Source organism: Cinclus cinclus, chromosome 23, assembly GCF_963662255.1.
Source record: "Cinclus cinclus chromosome 23, bCinCin1.1, whole genome shotgun sequence".
In the NCBI taxonomy this organism is placed as follows: domain Eukaryota; kingdom Metazoa; phylum Chordata; class Aves; order Passeriformes; family Cinclidae; genus Cinclus; species Cinclus cinclus.
Window position 1 is genome coordinate 3,089,837 of NC_085068.1, and position 20,082 is coordinate 3,109,918.

The 20,082-nt window shown below is 51.0% G+C and overlaps 1 protein-coding gene across 8 annotated transcripts in view; it reads right to left on the bottom strand.

Annotated features, from left to right (window-relative positions):
• Positions 1–2,537: 2,537 nt before the first annotated feature.
• The window catches only part of EPHB2 (EPH receptor B2), a 123,037-nt gene continuing 105,492 nt past the window's right edge, over positions 2,538–20,082 (bottom strand). For 2 of the 8 annotated variants that reach the window (XM_062507652.1, XM_062507654.1), the window contains exons 7-16: positions 17,932–18,094; positions 17,264–17,372; positions 16,760–16,827; positions 14,538–14,660; positions 13,931–14,178; positions 13,145–13,360; positions 10,369–10,518; positions 6,583–6,776; positions 5,616–5,771; positions 2,538–2,646 (exon numbers count right to left, since the gene is read on the bottom strand). In XM_062507652.1, coding sequence (XP_062363636.1) covers positions 2,538–2,646; positions 5,616–5,771; positions 6,583–6,776; positions 10,369–10,518; positions 13,145–13,360; positions 13,931–14,178; positions 14,538–14,660; positions 16,760–16,827; positions 17,264–17,372; positions 17,932–18,094 — 1,536 coding nt within the window. Of the gene's footprint in view, positions 2,647–5,615; positions 5,796–6,582; positions 6,777–10,368; positions 10,519–13,144; positions 13,361–13,930; positions 14,179–14,537; positions 14,661–16,711; positions 16,828–17,263; positions 17,373–17,920; positions 18,095–20,082 lie in introns of all 8 variants that reach the window. The other 6 variants (XM_062507653.1, XM_062507655.1, XM_062507651.1 and 3 more) reach the window with 5 other exon arrangements.

Sequence of the window (20,082 nt, forward strand, 5' to 3'; positions counted from 1 at the left end):
GTACCACCTGCACACCCCAAGCCTACAGCCCACTGCCCACCACTCCACACCACTCTGTGCCACCTGCCAGCCATGCAGGGAGATGCTGGGGCTCCCAGGGATGCCCTGTGGGCACGGAGCTCAGGACAGGACCCTGGCACCCAGCACACACCTCCTGCCACGCTCCCGTCACTACAGAGCTGCAAACCCAGGGCTGGATGCAAACACAAACACAACACTGCACTGGAGATTTTGGATGAACTGGGGCTGGAGGGACAATTCCTTCACTGAAAGCCCCTGCTGCTGGAGCACCAAACCCTGGGACAGGGCAAGAGCTCAGGAGAGAAGTCTTGCTTGTAGGGACTGCTCTGAGGCCACTCTCAAGGGCTTTGTTGTTGGATCTGGTCTGGCAGTAGAAAATGCTAGAAGTATTTAATAAATGGCCTCGTATTTTACAAGCAGTCTGGGGAGATGATGTCTGGCCACAGAGATCTAGACAGCTTGGGATTTTCATCCACAGCAGACATTTCCCTCTTGGATTCAGCTCCTGGAAAATACAGCCAGGCAGCTCCCAGTGAATGTGCCTTCAAGAGTCCTCACTGCCAAAAACAAGAGGAGCCAGGAATGATATAGCAGTGGCAGACAAGGGCTTGTAAACACCAGTCCTGAGGCCATGGCCAGGAGATGGGTGGGGAAATGCCACGTGTGGAACACTTCAGAGGGTGTGAGGTGGTGCAGTGCAGGGAGAACAACCTGGTTCTCATCTGCACCTCCCTGCTCCTGGCTGGTGGCATTCACACACCCCAAAGACCTGGTCAGGAACTAAGTATTTTTTTTTCTGTTATTTATAAACCCATTGATTGATCATTCAGCTTCAACCACAGCATTTTGATGCTGGGGAGCTGGGATTGGGGTTTTGCTGTCCCAGGCTCTCTTTGATGTGAGGGACTGAGCCTGAAGCTGCATCACCCACAAAGGGACAGGGTCCCCAAGGCACAGCCTGGCACCTGCAGGGAACCATCCCCACCTGGAGATAACACAACCCCCACTCCAAAAAGCTGTGCCACGAGCTCCTCTGAGAGGACTGGGCTCACCCTGCCTTTCCCATGCACCAATCCAACACTTTCCTCAGCAGCCAGACATTTCCAAAGGGCTCTGAAGCCAGCTGTGGAGTCATAATTCCCTCACAAAACCCACACACTCTCCCACCTTTCCCTCCCAACCCGCTGTGATGCTGCTCACCCCCGAGTTGAGCTGGTTTTTTATCTTGGCAAACACCTGCAACCCCAACAGCCACAAACATCTGTCATGCCACGACCAATTGGAAAGAACAAATAAGCAAACGGGAGGAAATGTGCATATAAAAAACCTTTTTCTCCTGTCATATGGTCAATAAGCTGCAATTTTTCCTTCCACAGGGAAGGGATTTAAGTTCTTGGATGATATGATGCTTGGAGATGTCATTTCTTTTCCATTAAAAAAAACCCAAACCCCCAACCAACTGAAAATTTCCAACCCCAAACTCACAAACTGGTGTTAACAAAACAACGTAAAAGGACAAATCTCCCAACAATGACAACTGAAAAATAAAGGTACACGTCAGCATTTGTAATCAAAAACTACTACATACTGTACTTGGGAAGTCTTCTGGGAAAAGATCATTGGCATCTAGAAAGGATATCACTAAAAGTCTTGAGCAATGATATGTATGAGACACGATGCCATTGGAGGGTGGATGGACGGACCCTTAGGAAATTGTCACTCACAAAACTGTTCCATGACAAGAGAAAATAAGAGATGTAAAAAGGATTGGTTTTCCCCATCCCCACCCCCCCCAGGCATTACAGATTCCTTCTCATTTGTTGGAAACAGCCTCCTCTAGTCTTAGTTTATTTGTTGTGTTTTTGTTTTGTTTTGTTTTTTTTAAAAAAAAGTCTTCAGCTTTTGAAGAAGTCCATCAGTTTCTGAGATGCACTTGGTTCCACAGCACCAAAAGCTTCAGCTCTCCCCATTTGATCTGCTCACAGGGGCTCTGGGGAAGGGCCTGGCTCACAGCATTCCCAGAGCCCATGGGAGGAAGAGATGTGCTTCTCGTGGCCTTTCCTTGCATTCCTCTTCCTGGAGAAGTCCCACTGCTCCAGAGGTGCCTGGGTCCAGCTGCAGCAGCCTTGTGCAAGAGGAAACATGAAGCTGCTCTTTTCTCTTCCTTTGGAGACTCCTATTGGAATTGGAGCCCTTTTCAAGAATGCAATTGCTTTATTATTATTTAAAAATATTTTGTAGTTCACTCGTTTTGTTTTTTTTTGTTTGTTTTTTTTTTTCAAAATAGTTGTCTTTTTTGTTGTTGTTGTTGTTGTTCCCTTTTTCCATTGCTTAAATTCTAGAAGCTCTTGGCTACTTCTCATTGTTGAGGACAGGGTGTTCCCTCCTGCTGCTGTGATCCTCAGAGCAGCTTCCTGTCTCTGGTCCATGCAGAACACTCAGGACCTGGAGCTTGGACATACAGGGGCAAAGGGGAGCAGGGCCTCAAGGAGGAGGAGTGGGAGGACAGGCAGCTATCAAACCTCCACAGACTGGATTTGGTTCATCTGTGCTCTCATCACCTGGATACTGTTCAGAATTTTCTTCTGGTGTCCTGCTAAAGTGACCCCGACTCGCAGAATGTCCCTTTGGGAGGAAAGGAAACAAACACAAATATCAGCAGATATTTTCTCACAGCACAACAAGATCATAGATGTTATTTAAAATTAGCTCTAAGGTCCTTTTTAATGCAAACCATTCTGTGATTCCCTGATTTTACGAGTCCATAAGGAAGGTATGTAAGGAGCTGAAATATCCACAGATTTCTTCCATGAATGCAACAAACAGATGCAAACCCTGTGAAACTTCTACTCTTTCACTTTTTCTTGCTTATTGTCCAGTCTTTGCACTTTCTGCCTACCTGCAGCAAGCCTCAGAGTCCTGAACCTCAACAGAGAGTGTGAAACCAAATGCCAGACTCTGCTCTCTGCTTGTGAGTTAATTTGTCTTAAATTTTTTACCCTTGTACTGTTTTGGATTTTCTTTCGTTTTGTGACACACTAACCTGATTTTTCTACCCCTGGAGACACAGGACAGGGATGTCCTGCCCCTCCTCAGTGTAGATCTGACCCCCATATGCAGATGATGCTGTTCTTGATGCTTTTCCTTTGAGTTGATAAGACCATGAAGTGATGAATTTTTGCACTTATCCTTTTGTTAAATCATGGCAATCTCATTTTGGGCAGCTTCTATTTTTTATAGATTTATACATCTGAGAGAAATAAAAGTCACGCCAAGAGCATGAGTGTGGCTCTAAATTGGTCCTGTCCATGTCTCCAGCTGAGTTTGCTCTCCTCTCCCCTTTGGTGAATAAACCTCAGTCATGAAATTTTCAGATCTTCTTTTTTCCATCAGGGGATAGGAGGCCACGTGACCCAAATCTGATTTGAAGGAATTTCAGGTGCCTTTTGTCCTTGAATGTTAGGAACAGAAATTTAAGGGGGAAGAGTGGCAAAAGATTTGCCATGTTTATAGTAGAGGTTATTGGGCAAAGAAAGGTAAAGAGGAGCTCCAAAGGGTGGGAAAAATTCTTCACTCGTGTCTGTAAACCTGAATAAGACTGTGGCTCTGCACAACCCTGTGATTCCAGCCTTCTGCCCTGAACATTAAATATTTGATTGGATATTGGAAAGGAATTCTTTGCTCTTTGGCCAGGGTGATGAGGCCTTAGCCCAGGTTGCCCAGAGAAGCTGTGACTGCCCCTTCCCTGGAAGTGTCTAAGGCCAGGCTGGATGGGGCTTGGTGCAAGCTGGGATAGTGGAAGGTGTCCTAATGCCCATAGTTTTAAGATGAGCTTTAAAGTCCCTTTCAACTCAAATGGTTCTGTGATTTTTGAAATAATTCAGTGTTCCAGATGTCCCAGCCTGCAGACAGACCAGTGAGAACCCTTTCCAGTACGTCAGTTCTGAGACCACATGGATTTGGTGAACTGAGTCAGTTTTCAGGAAACACTCACACTTTGCTGGCTCTCCAAATCTGGATGAACCAGCAGCTCCACTGACATTCCCACCAACTTCTGCAAAGGCCAGTGAACATCAGGGGATGGTGTCCAGTCCTGTTACACCACAGTTTTCCAAGGAAAAAAGGACTTGGATTGTCCTGTCTATTCTACATCCAGACAAGCAGGTGAAGAATGTGGAATAGAAGTTTGACAAAACTGTTGGGACATGAGCTGAGGATGCCCTTGGAATTGTGTTGAAGGCTCTTGGAGAGGACTTGAGGGACACGGCAAGGGACTGAGAGAGGTGGAATTTAAGGGATACTGAGCGTGTCTGTGAAAGAACTGCCAGCATTAGCTGGATTGTCTGCATCCTGCCTGCTGTCAGATATTGCAAACAGCAGAACCCAGGCAGGGGTGGGCTGTGGCCTGATTCCTTTCTTTGGTCAAAGTTCTTCCATACCCTTCAGATTTCATGGGTTCTCTCTGTTGTATAAACACAGCCAATACTGTGCCAAAATCATCCCCAGGGCCTTGGGATTGCACTACAGATGTCTCAAACAGTCAAAACTGTCATGGGAGCTTCTCAGCAGCAAATAAGAAAAAAAAAAACCAGAGAAGGTCACAGTGGCTGTTTGAGTGAATGGATTCTCACTAGATTTAAATGTCTCTCCCTGGCCACGAGGCTCAGGGACATTGCAGCTCTTACAGACAGCTCTAATGCTTGGCCCTTTCTGAGGGTTTCTACAGATACCTGCAGCCAGTCACAAATCTTTCAGCAGAGGCATCAAAGTCCCAGCCAGCCCCAAGGGATTTCAAAATCCACCAGAAGAGGGATTTCAGCTGCCTGATTTCTCTGAAGAAATAGCTAAGAATGTGTCACTGCAGGGAGATTTTTGTAGATGCAGGACATTTTTAGTGGATGCAGCACAAACTTGAAACCACCCCCCACAAGGGGATCTTATCAAGGTGTGAGAGGGGACGTGGCAGAGGCTGGAGCCAGGGTCTGCTCGGTGTGGCAGAGCAATAGGCTGAGAAGCAATGGGAAGAAATGGATGCCCAGAGAGATCCACCTGAACATGAGGAAGAATTTCTTTATTGTGTGGGTAGAACAGGCTTCCCAGACAGGGTGTGAAATCTCTTTCTACAGACATAATCCTGAGTGAGGAGCTCTAGAAGACTCTGATTGAGTAGTAGGGCTGGACTGGATGACCTTTCAATTGTAATCACTCTGTGATTCTGCCTTTCTTAGGCAGAACTTTGCACCATGCTTGTCTCCATCAATACATCAGCCATCCAAGAGGACTGCAGAGTTCAGAAGTGCTCTGGGGAATTGTCTGATGCCAACCTGAAATTTTAGCCTGTTTCATGTGTGGGTTTGGACACCCTTGGCAGGGGTGTTCATTTTCACAGAGTGGTAGAGGGAGAGGAATCCTGCAGGTGCAGAGTGACAGACACATGGTCTGGTCACTGAATAGATTAAAGGTGGCCCCACAGAGTAACAATTCTATGTAAGTAAAATTATATCATATGAAAATAAAATAGAATTCAATACCAACTGTTGCAAAACTGCTGGGATTTTCCCTTGTGCTCTGGGACTCAAAACCTGGGCACTTACTCTACAGTCATCTGAGATACTACATCAAAGGTGGTGAAACCAGCACTGGCAAAGCTCTCCTTGTACTGGCTCATCTTGATGGCATCCAGCCACTCATCCACAGTGTTGAAGCTGGTGTAATCCGGGATTGTGCGGTCAAGGAGGGGGAGGTTCATCCTGAAACACAGAAATGGGCAATGACTGACCAAGAGCTGCAAGCACCACTGTTCTGCACCCTCCAGCAGCTGCAGGCACTGGATCAGCATCATTCACAGTGCAGGCACTGCCCTGGATTGTGGAATTCCACCCAGAAATCACTGTTCTGTCAAGGGAAAGATTGTGCAGAGCATCAGGGAAGCCTTTCTGGAGGAGTTCATGCAGGAGAGGCAGGAGCCATCAGAGATGATGGGATGCAGCTTTAAATCCAGGCTGCACATGGGGAGAAAGTTCATTCTCATATAGGAGCAGTGCTGGTGCAACCCACCCAGCCCAGGGAAACTCCCCACTGCCTCATGGGGCTTTATCTGCTTCCAGTGCAGTGGGACTGGGATGCCAAAGCAATCCCACTGCCCCAGCATCCCCATATGCATGAAACCAAGGTGCTCCTCTGTGTGCAGAGTGCACTGTCCAAGAGCTGCCTGTGCTCACTGCAGCTTCCAAGGACAGGGACCTCGACATCTGTACCCCTCCTCTGTGGATGCCCCAAGCCTGGAAGTGTCCAAGGGCAGCTTGGATGGGGCTTGGAGCAACCTGGTCTAGTGGAAGGTGTCCCTGCCCATGGCAGGGGGTGGAATGAGATGGGCTTTGAGGTCTCTGTCACCCCAAATTGTGATTCTGTGATCTTTTAGTGCTCTCCCTATGAAGGATCAAAGACAGGCCAAGCTCTAAAGTAGCTCCTTAGAGGTGCAGGCACAGTGCCACCAGGACCCAGAGGACACCAGACCTGTTCAGAGGAGCCAAAGGACAAGAGGCGGACAGAGACGCATACCCAGAGGAGAGAGGTGCCATGGCTTTCAGGCTGTTGGGATTTCGGATCATTTTATCCAAGGTGTTGACAATTTGCCCAAATTTGGGCCTGTGGTTTCGATCCTTCTGCCAACAGTCAAGCATCAGCTGGTGAAGGGCATTTGGGCAGTCCATGGGTGGTGGCAGCCGATAGTCCTGCTCGATGGCATTTATCACCTGCAGGAAGAGAAAGAAGCATCAATACAGCTGTGCTAAAACCTAGTGAATTCATAATGTGCCTTTTCTTGGGTCCTGAGGGTGACAGACACAACTCACTGCTGCCTCCCCATCTCATCCCCACCTCATGCTGCGACTTCCAGCCCTCAGCAGGTCAAGTGAGGTGTGAGGTGACCTGGGAGGTGACACCAGCCTGGTGGGCTGATTGTCACGAGCAGTCTCCTGATCTGGGGAAAGGAGCATCCCAGCTGCCCTGACAGGATGTGTGATCCCACAGCTCCAGGCAGGGGAGGCAGAGAGAAGAGATCCTGCTTCCCTTGGACATAGCACAACAGCTTGCTGGGAAAACACCCCCATCCAGAGAAGGAGGGTGAGTTACAGACAAGGAGCCTGTCCCTGTGTTTTCCATCCTCCAGTGGTGTTCTGTGCTCCTGACACAAACCAGCTGGTCCAGGTGCCATGGCCTGGGTGTGCTCAGTCAGCAGAAACAGCTGGATCTTCCTGCACTGTGCAAGTGCAAAACTCCACGTGAAGCACTCAGATCCCAGTCAGCAGAGCCAGGCTCAGGAGAACTTGGTTGCAGTGTGCACAGAAGAGCTGCAGCACACCTTGCCAAAGCCACACTGCAGCTCCAGGCTCATCCAAAAAGGCTTTGGTCTCTCCTTACTGCTCCACACAACCCAGGGAAATGCCTGGTCTTGCAATGCCCACTGGAACACAGGCTGGAGGATCTTCTCCAAGGGGAACTCCATTTCCCTGCCACTCTGCACCTGCACCCTCCGCCCCCTCCTGCGTGACAAATGAGGATGAAGCTGCTCCACTTCTTCCAGGAACATCAGTACTTCTGACAGAGGCATGTACAGGCAGGATTCTCCTGCCTCTTTGGCCATGCACAGCACAGGCACTGAAAGATGAGCAGAAGGAGCCTTGAACACCAGAGATGGGCTCATGCATGGCAACAAAACCCAGAAGTACGGACAAAAACCAGAACTGAGGCTACTGCAGAAATCAGGAGCAGATCTCAAAATTACCAACTCTTCATGTGAATGACAGAGAAAATGAAGGATACTGGGAATGGGAATGGGAATGGGAGAGAAGCAGGGAAGAGCTGGTGGCTGATCCATGCCAAACAATCCAGTGTGTGAGATGGGGCATCTGGCAGGGCTTTAGATGGTCTGTGGCTCCAGGCAGGGAATGCACTGGGAGGTGCTGCAGGGACTGCTGTGTGTGCCAAGGTGCTGGGCAGGCTGACCTGAGACACGGGGCTGGCACTGCTGCTGCCAAAATTGCCAGGGGGAGGAGTCCTCCCCCAGCTCTGCTGCCCTGTCTGGACATGGTGGTGGCCCCACAGGGCCTGTGAAGACCTGACCAGAGATAACTCCTCTACAGATCACTGACAGGAGGGTGGAGCCAGGGAGGGTTGGTCTCTTCTCCCAGGTAACAAGTGGCAGGACTACACTAATGGCCTCTAGTTGCACCAGGGAAAGTTTAGGTTGGATGGTAGGAAAAAAATTCTTCATGGAAAGGGCTGTCAAACATTGAAACAGGCTGTGCAGGGAAGTGGTGAAGTCACCGTCCCTGGAAGGCTTCACCAGGTGTGTGGATGTGGCATTTGGGACATGTTTGGGGTGAACATGGCAGTGCTGCGTTGATGGCTGGACTCAGTGACCTCAGAGCCTTTTCCAGCCTCAAGGATTCCATGGCTACTGATGAGCTTTGTGCAGCTCAGGGATTCTCCCAAGGGGTGCTGAGGCCCAGAGCAGCTCCCTGGGTGTCAGGTCTGCCCAGGACAGGGGCAGGGCAGGCGCAGGGTGGGGACCAGCACCACGCAAGCACCAAGCGCTCATCTCTGTTCCCAGGGAGCCCCGCTGCCATCAGCCACATCCCAGAGGCAGCCCCAGCTCTGCGTGTCCTCTCCCAGCAGCTGCCCCAGGCGCTCACACCCCAGGGTCAGGAGGGTAATCTGCCCTCAGTATCCGCCACGCTCCTCCACAGCAGGACCAGCTGTGCTTAAGTGGTGACAATTTCTGGGGCATCGTGTCCTGGGGCATGGAAAGGGGGAGCAGGGGCTTGGGACAGCGCAGTGGGAGGTGCCAGGGGACAGGCACAGCTCTGCCATCCCCGGCACAGCCATCAGTGCTGCTGCAGCACCGCCACTGTGGCAGGAGAAACCGGAGAGGGAAGAGCTCCAGGAGAAGGACAAAGGACAGGAGAGGCACAGGAACACCTGGTGCAGGGCATGCTTGAAACGGAGGTGACAACGATGGCTTAGATCTGATCTTTCTCTGCTGAGAAAGGCAGACCCCTAATTCACATCCCTCTGCCTCCAAGAACTGACGGAAACATTTTCCTGGTGTGGAAGAGGCTGGGGCAAGGCTGTGAACAGCCAAAGGTTCAAAGGCATCATCCACCTGCTCCAGGCTTAGGAAATCATGTTAATAAACTTCCCACCAGGCATTAGGGAGGAACTAGTCCCAGTGTTCCTGGAGAAGCCTGATGTGGCATGGATGGAGATCTATTGAGATGGAAAAGGTCTGATCTGCCATAGGGACAGGAGTCAGGTGGGAGCTTGGCTTTCACTCTCTCCCTGTAAGGCAAGGTCTTAGGAGCCCACAGGATGGTGGAGATGGAAGAATTGCATGTCTGAAGGTTTCCAAGGGACTCCCCAGTGGCTGCCCTGAGATGCATTGGAGACTCCAAGAGCCAGGACAAGCTTTCTGCATTCCCTAGGTCCACCCAGAACCTTGGCATTACATCCCAAGTATTCATGAGGTGAGGAAGGGCAGCTGTTCTGAGAGACACAGTTAAAAGAGCCCTTCTGACACACACATGCAGGTGCAGTGTCCTCATAGCACTCACTGCCATCAGCCAGGTGGGCTTTGAGCCCCAGGTACCACACCAAGAGGACCAGGGAGAATGCAAATGGCCTTGCTGTGCTGAGAGCAGGGACTGCAGCCAGGGGCCATCCTTGAAGGAAACCACTGAATCCCTCAGAGCAAGGAGTGCATGTAACTGTTTGACCTGAATTAGAGCAGAGGAATGAAATATTTAAATCCAGCATGTTCTGAAGTACCTCGTGGTTTTGGTTTCTAGCTGGGTCTAAGTTACTTGGCTTCTTACAGACCACAGTCCAAGCTTCCCATGGGAGATTTAATGACCATCTAGCAAAAGATGTCTCTGACCATGACAGGGGGTTGGAAGGAGATGATCTTTAAAGGTCTTTTCCAACCCAAGCCATTGTGTGGCATTGTGACAGACTTTCCTGGAGTGTCTGTGATCCCAGCAGATGCAGCTCAGCTCCAGAGGCTCTCAGCTCAGGGACATCTCCTTTTCCACCCATCCGCTCCTTCCCTTTTTCAGCACCTGCCAATACCCCTGGGGTGCTCCACTTAACCCTGTTATGCCATCGTTGTGTTGTGCCATGCCCAATTCCAGAACAAATCCCCAAATTACTCTCATTACTGCTTCCAAAGGTGTTGACCATGGATACATCTGCCACAACAGAGAAGGCCTTGGACATGCCACAGGCTGGGACAGGCCTTGCAATGCTCCTCATTGCAGTGTTTCTGCCCCTGGTTTCCCAAGAACTCACATCCTGGTTGGTCATGTCCCAGTAGGGCCGCTCTCCATAGGACATCACCTCCCACATGACAATTCCATAGCTCCACACGTCGCTGGCCGAGGTGAATTTTCGGTACTGAATGGCCTCGGGTGCTGTCCATCGGATCGGGATCTTCCCACCCTGCAGCATAAAAACAGGGGATGGTAACAGAGACAGCAGGAGCAACTGGAAAATAGCAGTGTCCACAATATTTGCCTGTGATATTCTGGTAAAAAATCCCAGAAGGAAGGGAGCACAGGACTGTCTATCCCTCAGGGTGGATGTGGATTGTCCAGACATCCTGGAAGCCTTCAATGATGATGATGATGATGATGTTCCCCATTTGGTGACCTGTCCCACCAACCTCCTGAGGAAGGAGCTTTTCCTCTTCACCTTAACCACCCCAGCCATATTTTTGTCTATGACCCCTTACTGTATCATCTGGTGCCACTGCAGAGTTTGGCTCTGTCTCTTCATTACTGCCCTGAAGGTCATTCAGAGGTGTCCCCTCAGCCTCCTCTTCATCACCTTAACCTAGGCCAGCTCCTTCCCCCTGCCTCCTTCTCCAGTGATCCTGAGCATGGCAAAATGCCCATGGTGCTAAGATGGTCTTTGGTAGAAAGTGAACGGCCAGGAATGTAAAAAACCCAGACTGATCTCTCTCCATCCTTTTGCTGTCACTTGGCTACCTCCAAAGAAGAATAAAGGGAAATAGAACACCCTCCTCTTCAGCCTTCTACAGCTTCCACTCCTTGAAGTCAGCACACCATTTCTGGGTGGAGTCCTGGTGTCCCAGTCTGTGGATATACACCTGATCCAGCAGGTCCTGATCCTTCAGTATGGGATGGAGGGGCACTGGTGGGAAATGGGATGGACTGGGTGGGCACTGAGGTCTCTGTCACCCAGCTCTGGAGAAATCAGGACTCTCCACGCCCACTGAGGAGTTAAGCACAGGAGTGCTTGTCCCCCACACAAATGGGGACACGGATTGAAGGCTCTGCTTAAGCCCTTCCTGCCTCCTGATTTTCTACCAGGGGCTTTCGACTTCAGCCATTTACTCAAGGGACCTTCTGAAGGGAAAAATCTTCCCCTGTGCAGAAAAAAATAAGCAGAAGTGTCTGTGTTTTTTGGCTGTGAGAAGATTAAAAAACACTGTATTTTGTCAGTGAACAACTGCCATGTCTTATTAAGGGTCTCCCAGGACTTCATAGTACTCAGCCCCAGAACATGCCAGAATAATGCAAAAAGATAATGTTCCTTAATCTTCTCGCAGCCAGCCACAAACCTCAGACAAAATATTTTGTTTCCACAAGAGGGAAAGACGAAGCAACCCATACCAAACAGGATGTCCTCTCCATCAGGCAGACACTTGACAGAACTCCTGGCAAACAGTGGATTTTAAAAATGGCTAAAAAGAAGTCCTAAAGTAGAATTTAGACTTTGGAGGATTCTTGTGGGAACTCACTTCAGTGAGACCTCCCATCTCTGTGGGATCTGACCTGGAGCTTCACCACTCTGAAGACTTTCCTAAGGTCCAGCATGAACCTCCCAGGCCAGAGATTGTGGCTTCTGCCCACCCATGGACACAAGGGCAGTGGGAGAATGATGATAAAAACCATTTTGCAGAGGAAGATATTTCTGATACAGTAGGTGCATACGGTCTGTCATTATGGATAATAAATGTCCTGCTACACTGGCCACAGTTGAAGAAGAATAAATTAGGGATGACTAATTTATTACTAGAGAGAAAAGCTACAGGCACAAAATCAGGGATAGAGAGCAGCAAACACCATGTATTGAGTTAACAAAGGGAAATTTAATTGGCTGTAAGGAATATGTTGTGAAAAATAAATATTATTAATGTTTGTAAAAACGACTGATGTCTGTGTGAGATGGATGAGTTATGTCTGAAGCTACATGGATGAGAATACACACGTTTTTCAGGTGTGTTAGGTATTCAGCTACTGGTAAAATTTACTATGAGCTATGCCAGGCATCTCGTCACTGCCAGCTTCAAAAGACCCAGGAGAGGTAACTTCCTACAGGTCATGCCCCAGCTCTGTCAATACTGATTTAAAAGAATTCCTGTTGTGGGCATTGATCCTGATGCACTGTGCAGAGTGTTTCTGTGTGGCATTTATGAGGACTCCTGGCTGAGCTCTCACTGAGCAAAACCAAATAATCCTCTGGTCCTGGGGCACCTTCTGCAGCATGACATGAGCCACGAGTTCATGGTGGCACCAAGGTGTTCCTGGGAAGTTGCTACTTGAACATGAAGTCATTTTTAGGAGTGTTTCTCTGTTTATTTTGGATACTCTCTGGAAGATCAGTATCTAGTATCTGGCAGCCACCCACACTTCAGTCTGTCCTTGCTGGGCTGAGCCAGTGAGATTACATGAGGAAGGACAGCAGGGCAGCACGACTGGACAGTGATGGTAAAAAACCCAGACTTGCTGCCCTGGCAACAAATCTGTGAGGGCAGGGTCTCATCTCAAAGGATCCCAGGTGAATCACACGGGGAGGCTGCAGAGCATGATCCCAGCCAAGGGCTTTTCTGGGACACGTGTGTGTTTGCAGACGTGTCTGGAGGAAGGCTCCACTATCCACAGGAACGACAGGGAAAATCTCCTCCAGTTTATTTCATTTGTCTTTCCCCTTCAGACCTTTCCACTGCTGACACCCTGCACACGTGCGTCAAGGGGGAGGTCCCCCTTTCCCACTCCTTCCTTCACCCCCTGGCCCTCCCTCGCTGGAAGAGCAGCATTACCAGAGCACTGGTGTAGGTGGGGTCAGAGGTGTCGTCCTCCAGGAACCGGGAGAGGCCGAAATCCGACACCTTGCACACCAGGTTGCTGTTGACCAGGATGTTTCGGGCTGCCAGGTCCCGGTGCACGTAGTTCATGTCTGCCAGGTACTTCATGCCCGCAGCGATGCCCCGCAGCATCCCCACCAGCTGGATCACCGTGAACTGCCCGTCGTTTTGCTGAGGGACACAGGGACACGGGTGACAGGAGCACATTCACAGCCCCTTGTGGCCAGGCAAAAGCCAGGAGGCTCTTTGCACACCCACGGGTACACTCCCTCCCATGGAGAGTGGGGAGTGCAGAGCTCACAGGGGTGGGGAGTCACCTCACACATCCTAAAGACACCACTACAGCACCTGCTATCACCCCAAAATGCAGAAGGGCCAATCTATTCCTATTGACCAGGTTACTTCCCTTCAACAGAGTCAATTACCCACCTCAAACCCAGAACTAGAACTATTTAGATAGAGCAGCTGGAGGTGGAGTCCTGGTGAGTTAAAGCTGTGACTGCTCCTCCATGGGTGTCAGTCTGGATGTAGGCACAGCCTCTTGCTAGGATGAGTGCACACACATGTAAGAAGTGACAAACCTGGTGCTGTCACCCCCAAAACACAGAGCTTGGACTATTCAGCAGCTGCCCCAGTGACAGGGGATGCCAGGCAGGGAAGACCACTGGAAAGGGAACCTCCCCCCCAAATCCCCTCCGTGCTAGCACAGCCTCTAAAGCTGCACAGTCCCAGATCTCGTACCCGCAGGAAGGAGTCCAGTGAGCCATTCTCCATGAACTCAGTGATGATCATGACTGGAGAGCTCTTGGTGACCACCCCCTCCAGGTGGATGACGTTGGGGTGGTCGAACTGCCCCATGATGCTGGCCTCACTCAGGAAGTCCCTCCTCTGCTTCTCTGTGTAGCCAGACTTGAGGGTCTTGATGGCCACAAAGATCTCTCTTTTGCCTGGAAGCTTGAGATGCCCACTGCACACCTCGCCAAACTCCCCTGTGAACACACGGTACAGCCTGTGAGCCTCCCCCACTGAGGGACCCCGGCCCCAGCTGTGCCTGCCCTGCCTGTCCCTGAGCTCACTACCCTCCCCCTGATCCGTGTTCCCTCCCTCTCCACCCCTCCAGCTGCACTCATCCCTGAGGAGCACTGCTCGATGCACATGAGAACTTCTCATGCACATGAGAACTGCTTCTCCCACGCTGGACTCCCCTGCTCCTTCCAGCCCAGCCTGGGGCTAAGCGAGATCTTAGTGGCATCAGTCCTAGTGGCATCAGGCTAAATCCTCCCAAATCCTGGCACCATGAGGGAGCCTGTGCTGCTGAGGACCAGCCAGCCATTCCCAGGTCACCTACCTGCCCCAATCACCTGCTCGATTTTGACACAAGAGATATCGATTTCTTTTGCAAACTCCCTGACAGCCTCATTGGGATCTTCATAGGTGAAAGGATCAATATAAATCTTCATCCCTGGAGTCACTGTGTAAAGGTGAGGGAGAGAGTCAGACAAATGGATGCAACTGGAATGGTTGGCATCAAGGAAAGGAGAAAACTGTTTGACTGTTTCTTTACCTCAGCAAGTTGCATAATCAAGGCATGAAGTAGACAGAGAGAAACAGTTTGAGAAAGAACCTACAGAACCATGTTTCACAGGACTGTTAAAACTGATTTTAATGAACACTGGCCCACAAGTAATTGTTGGGGCAGTGGGGAGCTACATCATGAGCCTGGACTACAAACTGCAGACAGACCCTTCTGTGGGGGATCTGTGACTCTTCCAGGAGCTGTGCAAGCAGGAGGATAATCCAGTCTGCCCTGTTCTCCCGACTGGCACCCCTGCCCAAGGCTGGGTTCCCTCTTGGGAGCCCCAGGAGAGTAGTGGGACACACTAGGAAAATCACAGAAGGTTCCTCTTGCTGGGCTGAGCAGGGGACACAGTGACACGTCAGGGGAAAGGCACTGGCCAAGGCACCTGGTGAGGCTGGACTGCTGCTGCCACATCCCAGCCACCTGCACTGTGGAACAGCTCTTACCTGTGCTTCAGCCCTTTCTATACTCATTTTCTGGCCCCTGGCTCACTCCAAAATGGGCTCTGCTGTGAGCAGAGCCCACAGCTCCCCAAACAAGGAGCCCCACACAGCACCAGACTATGACTCCCAGCTCCAGGATGCTGGCTGTACTCAGGGCATTTTGCAGTGCTCACAGGCTCCCTGGGCCTTGCCAATTTGCTGCACTGTCTGCATAGCAATCACTGCTGGGGACTGAGCAGGGACTGAGCCCTGGCCAGGTGAGTTGGGTGAGGAAGGGGCTAAAGGTACCCCAGGCTGTATCAGCTCTGCTGCATCCCGTGGCACCAGGCCTGTTCCAAGAGGTACAAGCACAGTAATTAAACCTATGCCAGCCTGGAGCTGTCACATCCCTCACCAGGCCCCGGGAGAATGTGTGAATGTGTGTTTGCAGCCCAGACTGACAAACAACTGAGAGCTGCATTTACATAATGTCTCCTGAAAAGTGTCATTTTTCCTGGTAAGTGATAGTGAGGCAGCCAGCACAGGCTGCTGGGGCACAGGGCTGCAGCTCTGCCTTTTGGGACATGTTTCCCAGGTAAAAGCAGGAGCAACAGTGAGTCCTGTGTGGAAACACTACTGGTGTTTTCCATGCTCAGAGCAAGGTCTGGATTTGTACAGGAACAAAGTATTAAAAGGGCAGAAATCCAGAAGCTGCAAGTAGAACATGAGGAAAATCACAACTGAGATCAGAATAAAGCGAGATTAGAGCAACAGGTATCTAGTGATGGGGGAGAAAAGAATTTCAGGGACATGAAGGCAGGGGTTAATCATAGAATCATGGAATGGTTTGAGTTGAAAGGAATCTTAAACGACCTCATGAATGTCCTTAAATGTCCTGCCATGGGCACGGACACCTGCCACTATCCCAGGCTGTTCCAAGCCCTGTCCAATCTGGCCTTGGACACTTCCAGGGATGGGGGAAGAAGGATGCACTGGGGTGAGGCAGGGTGGGCAGTGAGGCTGAGCAGGAATGCTGAATGTGAGGGAGTGCCTTGCACAGGGACATTGGAAGAGGGAGGATACAAGAGAGGGCATGTTAGGTATTTTATGATATACCTATATACAGATATATTTCATATCTTCTGGGAATTTGGGAGCACTGGGATGGGCTCTAGCAAAGGTTGGTTCCTGCAGGGGGACACTGCAGCACTCTGCAGGACAGGGATAGGTCAGGGAAGGGGGTCTCACTGTCGCCCAGGAGATGGGCAAAGCTCAAGAGCTGGAGGAGCAAGACACGGTGTGGTGGCAGAGGCTGCAGCACAGAAGACAGTGATGCTTCAGGGGGTGCTGGTTGTCACAAAGATCTGGAGGACACGCTCAGGCACCTGACAGCATGCAGGGCTGAGAGCAGAGCAGGGATCAGGGGCTGGGGGGATCCGGAGCTGCCCTGCCCACAGGCACACGCATGCACACCCTGCCCGGAGCCCTCCCTGCAAGCCCTGAGTGAACAGGAGCACGAACCGAGCAGGGAGCGGCCCCCCAGGGCCGGGGGGGGCCCCCGGTACGTACTGTGGCCACTGGTGTAGTGCTGCAGCTTGTCCGTGTACTCCGAGTCTGCGCGCTCGAAGCCCCGTCTTCTGGAAGGGAAGGGAGAGCTGAGCACAGCATGGGCCCCTCGGGGCTGGGGCTGTGCTGGGGGACACCTCTGTCCCCTCCCCGGGCCATCCCCCTGCCCCCCTCCAAGGATTTGGGCAGCACTGGGTGACGGGGCAGTCCCCACCTCAGGACAGATGGGAAACACCAGCAGCAGCTTTGGCCCCAGGGGGATTCTGGTGTCCAGCACTGCAGGACAGACTCCAAAAAGTCAGAGAATCACAGAATGCCAGGAAGGTTTGGGTTGGAAGAGACCTTAAGGACCGTCTTGTTCCAAGCCCCTGATATGGGCAGGGATGTCCCAAGCCAGCCTGGGAGCAGCCCTCTGGCAGCCTGGGTCCAAGCTCTGGGGGGGGGGGGCTCTGTCCCAGTGGAACTGGGAGTTCCAGGAGATGGAAGGGGTGTCTCAGGCTGCCCTACCTGTTGCACACGATGCCGATGACCACCACGGCGATGAGGAACACCAGCCCTGCTGCCGAGGAGCCGATGATGAGCGGCAGCTTCTCCTGCACGCTGGTCTGGTACTCAGCTGGCACACGGGGAAAAGGGACCAGGTTAGTGTGGCACGGCATGGGCCATCCCTCACAAGGTCATCCAAGGCAGAAGAGGGCCCTGAGCACGGGCCGTGTTTGATTGTTGCATGGCTTTGGTCTGGGACAGTCAGGACTCCCCTCTGGTTGGGGGATGTATCCCAGAAGGAAGGTTGGATGGAGCCAATTCTTTTTAGTCCTGTGGATGCGTGCTGTGTCTTGTCCTTGGCCCCAGGGTCAGAAAACTGGCTTGGCCTGTTTTATTTAGCAGCACAAATTTAGAAAATTAAGACATGGCTCTGCGTTTGCCATCAGCAGCTGTGCAGGTAGAAAACATCAATTTTGCTTCCTCTACATAGAGCTGAGCAGACACAACAGAAAGCTGGGAAGAAACTGGGGCCTTCTCTGCATGGAACAAGCACTCAGACCTCTCTCCAGGCCTTGAGTGTGATTTGTCAACACACCTTTGAAGGGACTGACAGCAAGGGGACCATCTTCATGTCCATGTCCACATCTCTCTAGACCCTGAATCACCTTTAGGGGCAGCTGCAGACTCACCTTCAGTCATGGTCTGGAAATACATCTTCCCACTGTAGCGGCCGTAGCCAGCCACGGTGCGTGCCCGCACCTGGAACACATAGATGGTGCCAGCCTTGAGGTTCTGCACTGCCACAGTGTTGGTGGGGCTCTTCACTGTGGTCGAGTTCAATTCACTCAGATCCTGCCAAGAAAACACAAATCCGTCATCAGAAAAATCAGTCCAGAATCAGGCGCTGAGCTTCTGGGAGAGGGAAGGGCAGGAGACCAGGGGTGGAGAGACCACCAAGGTCTGAACAAACGGGTCTTTCCTCCTGGCAGGGAGACACAGCCTCAGGGATGTGACCGTGGATATCCCTGGGCTATTCACCACCTCTCAGAAAGGCTCTAAAGAGGGCAGTAGCTACAGAACTCACGCTGCTTCTCTAAGCCTTGAGTTCGATGGAGATGAGAACTTCTTCCCTCTTCTGTGCCTTTCTCTTACCACTTTCCTCCTCCTGCATCCCCTCCTCTTGTGCCTTATCCAGCCTCAGCACAGGCTCTTTGCTCTTCCCCAGCTCCCATCTCCCTCTGCCAGGAGGTAAAGCCCATCTGAGCACTGGGTATTGGACCTCAGGAGAAGTTCTGTTCCCACCCCACTGCCCAGAGCCTCCAGGAATGAGGCAGCCACAGCTTCTCTGGGCACCCTGTGCCAGGGCCTCCCCATACCATCCATCCAACCTTGAACAGAGTTAATTTCATGTCTCAAGCTGTTAGTTGAGCAGTGCTGTGGTGTGGATGGTGGTAAGAGAGGGGCCTGGCAGGAATGTGCTTCTTCAAGTGCGTGGCCAAACCCAAGGGGTGGAAAATGCTGATGGCAAATCCTTCTGCAGGGAGTGCAGGGGAGCTCTGTGTTCCATATAGGGGCATGGAGGAATAGGGAATGGCTTTAGTATGAAACAGAGCAGGTTAGATGAGATATTGGGAAGGAATTTCTCTCTCTGAGGCTGATGAGGGCCAGGCCACGGTTGTCCCGAGAAGCTGTGGCTGTCCCTGGATCCCTGGAAGTGTCCAAGGCCAGGATGGACAGAGCTTGGAGCAGCCTGGGACATGGGAGGTGTCCCTGCCATGGCAGGAGGTGGAATGAGATGGGCTTTGAGGTCCCTTCCAGCCCACCCATCCTATGATTCTATTACACACCTGGGAGACCTTCACTACTAACACTATTCAGGAACACTTCTCCCTTCTAAAAACTACAATATCTGTTTTATGCATCTGGACGTGGCGCTGAAGGTTCCTGGCTGTCACTGGGGTCTCTGGTACCCAGACTGATGACAGTGAAAAGCTCAGTACAGATACACACAGACCAAGGAAAGATGAGCACACAACAAACTCATGGCCTCGTTTGTCTGACCTGGCCTCAGCACTCCCTTGGACCTTTCCCAGGCAGGCAAGGAAAGAAATAGGTCAGAAAATGTTTACAGTTTTAGAGCTCAAGGGCTTGGATGAATCTTCCCAGGCCCTTGGAGGGCACTAACAACACGGTTGTTTTAAAATCATTTGTCCAACTCTTTTGGAGAACCTCATCCCTGCTCCTGGAGGACTTTAAATGGAATGTAATGGCCAAGCCTACAAGGTGGTTGATAGCCTGGGAAATTGATGTCTGCTTGGCTGAGGAAGGTGTGCTTGTGATGTGCTCTCCTTTAAATCCAGACCACAAGGAAAAACCATTTACACCTCTCCATCCTCCCTTATCAAACCTGTTCTTTCTCCTTGGCATCACCTCTCCAGAACCTGAACATTCACCTCGAACACTTCTCCCCTTTCACCTCTCTGGGCTCTTCCAGCAGGCCAAGTGCATCCCAGGTGGTTTGAAGCCCAAGTTCAAGTAGAGGTTTGTGGTGTTTGGGGGTTATTTTTCCTGCTAATTTCGTTCTGAATTTGGAAATCCTAATTCAAAATAACACGTTGCTTTGATTTCGAGTCCTCATCTGGCTCCCCTTCCCATGAGTCAGACTGAAGCTGAAACCAAAGTCTGATTAACAAAGAAAGAGTGTCTTGAAACACGGGTAGGCTGCGATTTACAAAGGATCTACAAAAATTCATTCTAAAAAGTCACATTTAAAAAAATAAAAATGGAAGTAAAAAAGCCAAGAAAAAAATGTCAAGCGAGTGCATTTGGCAGAGCTCCTG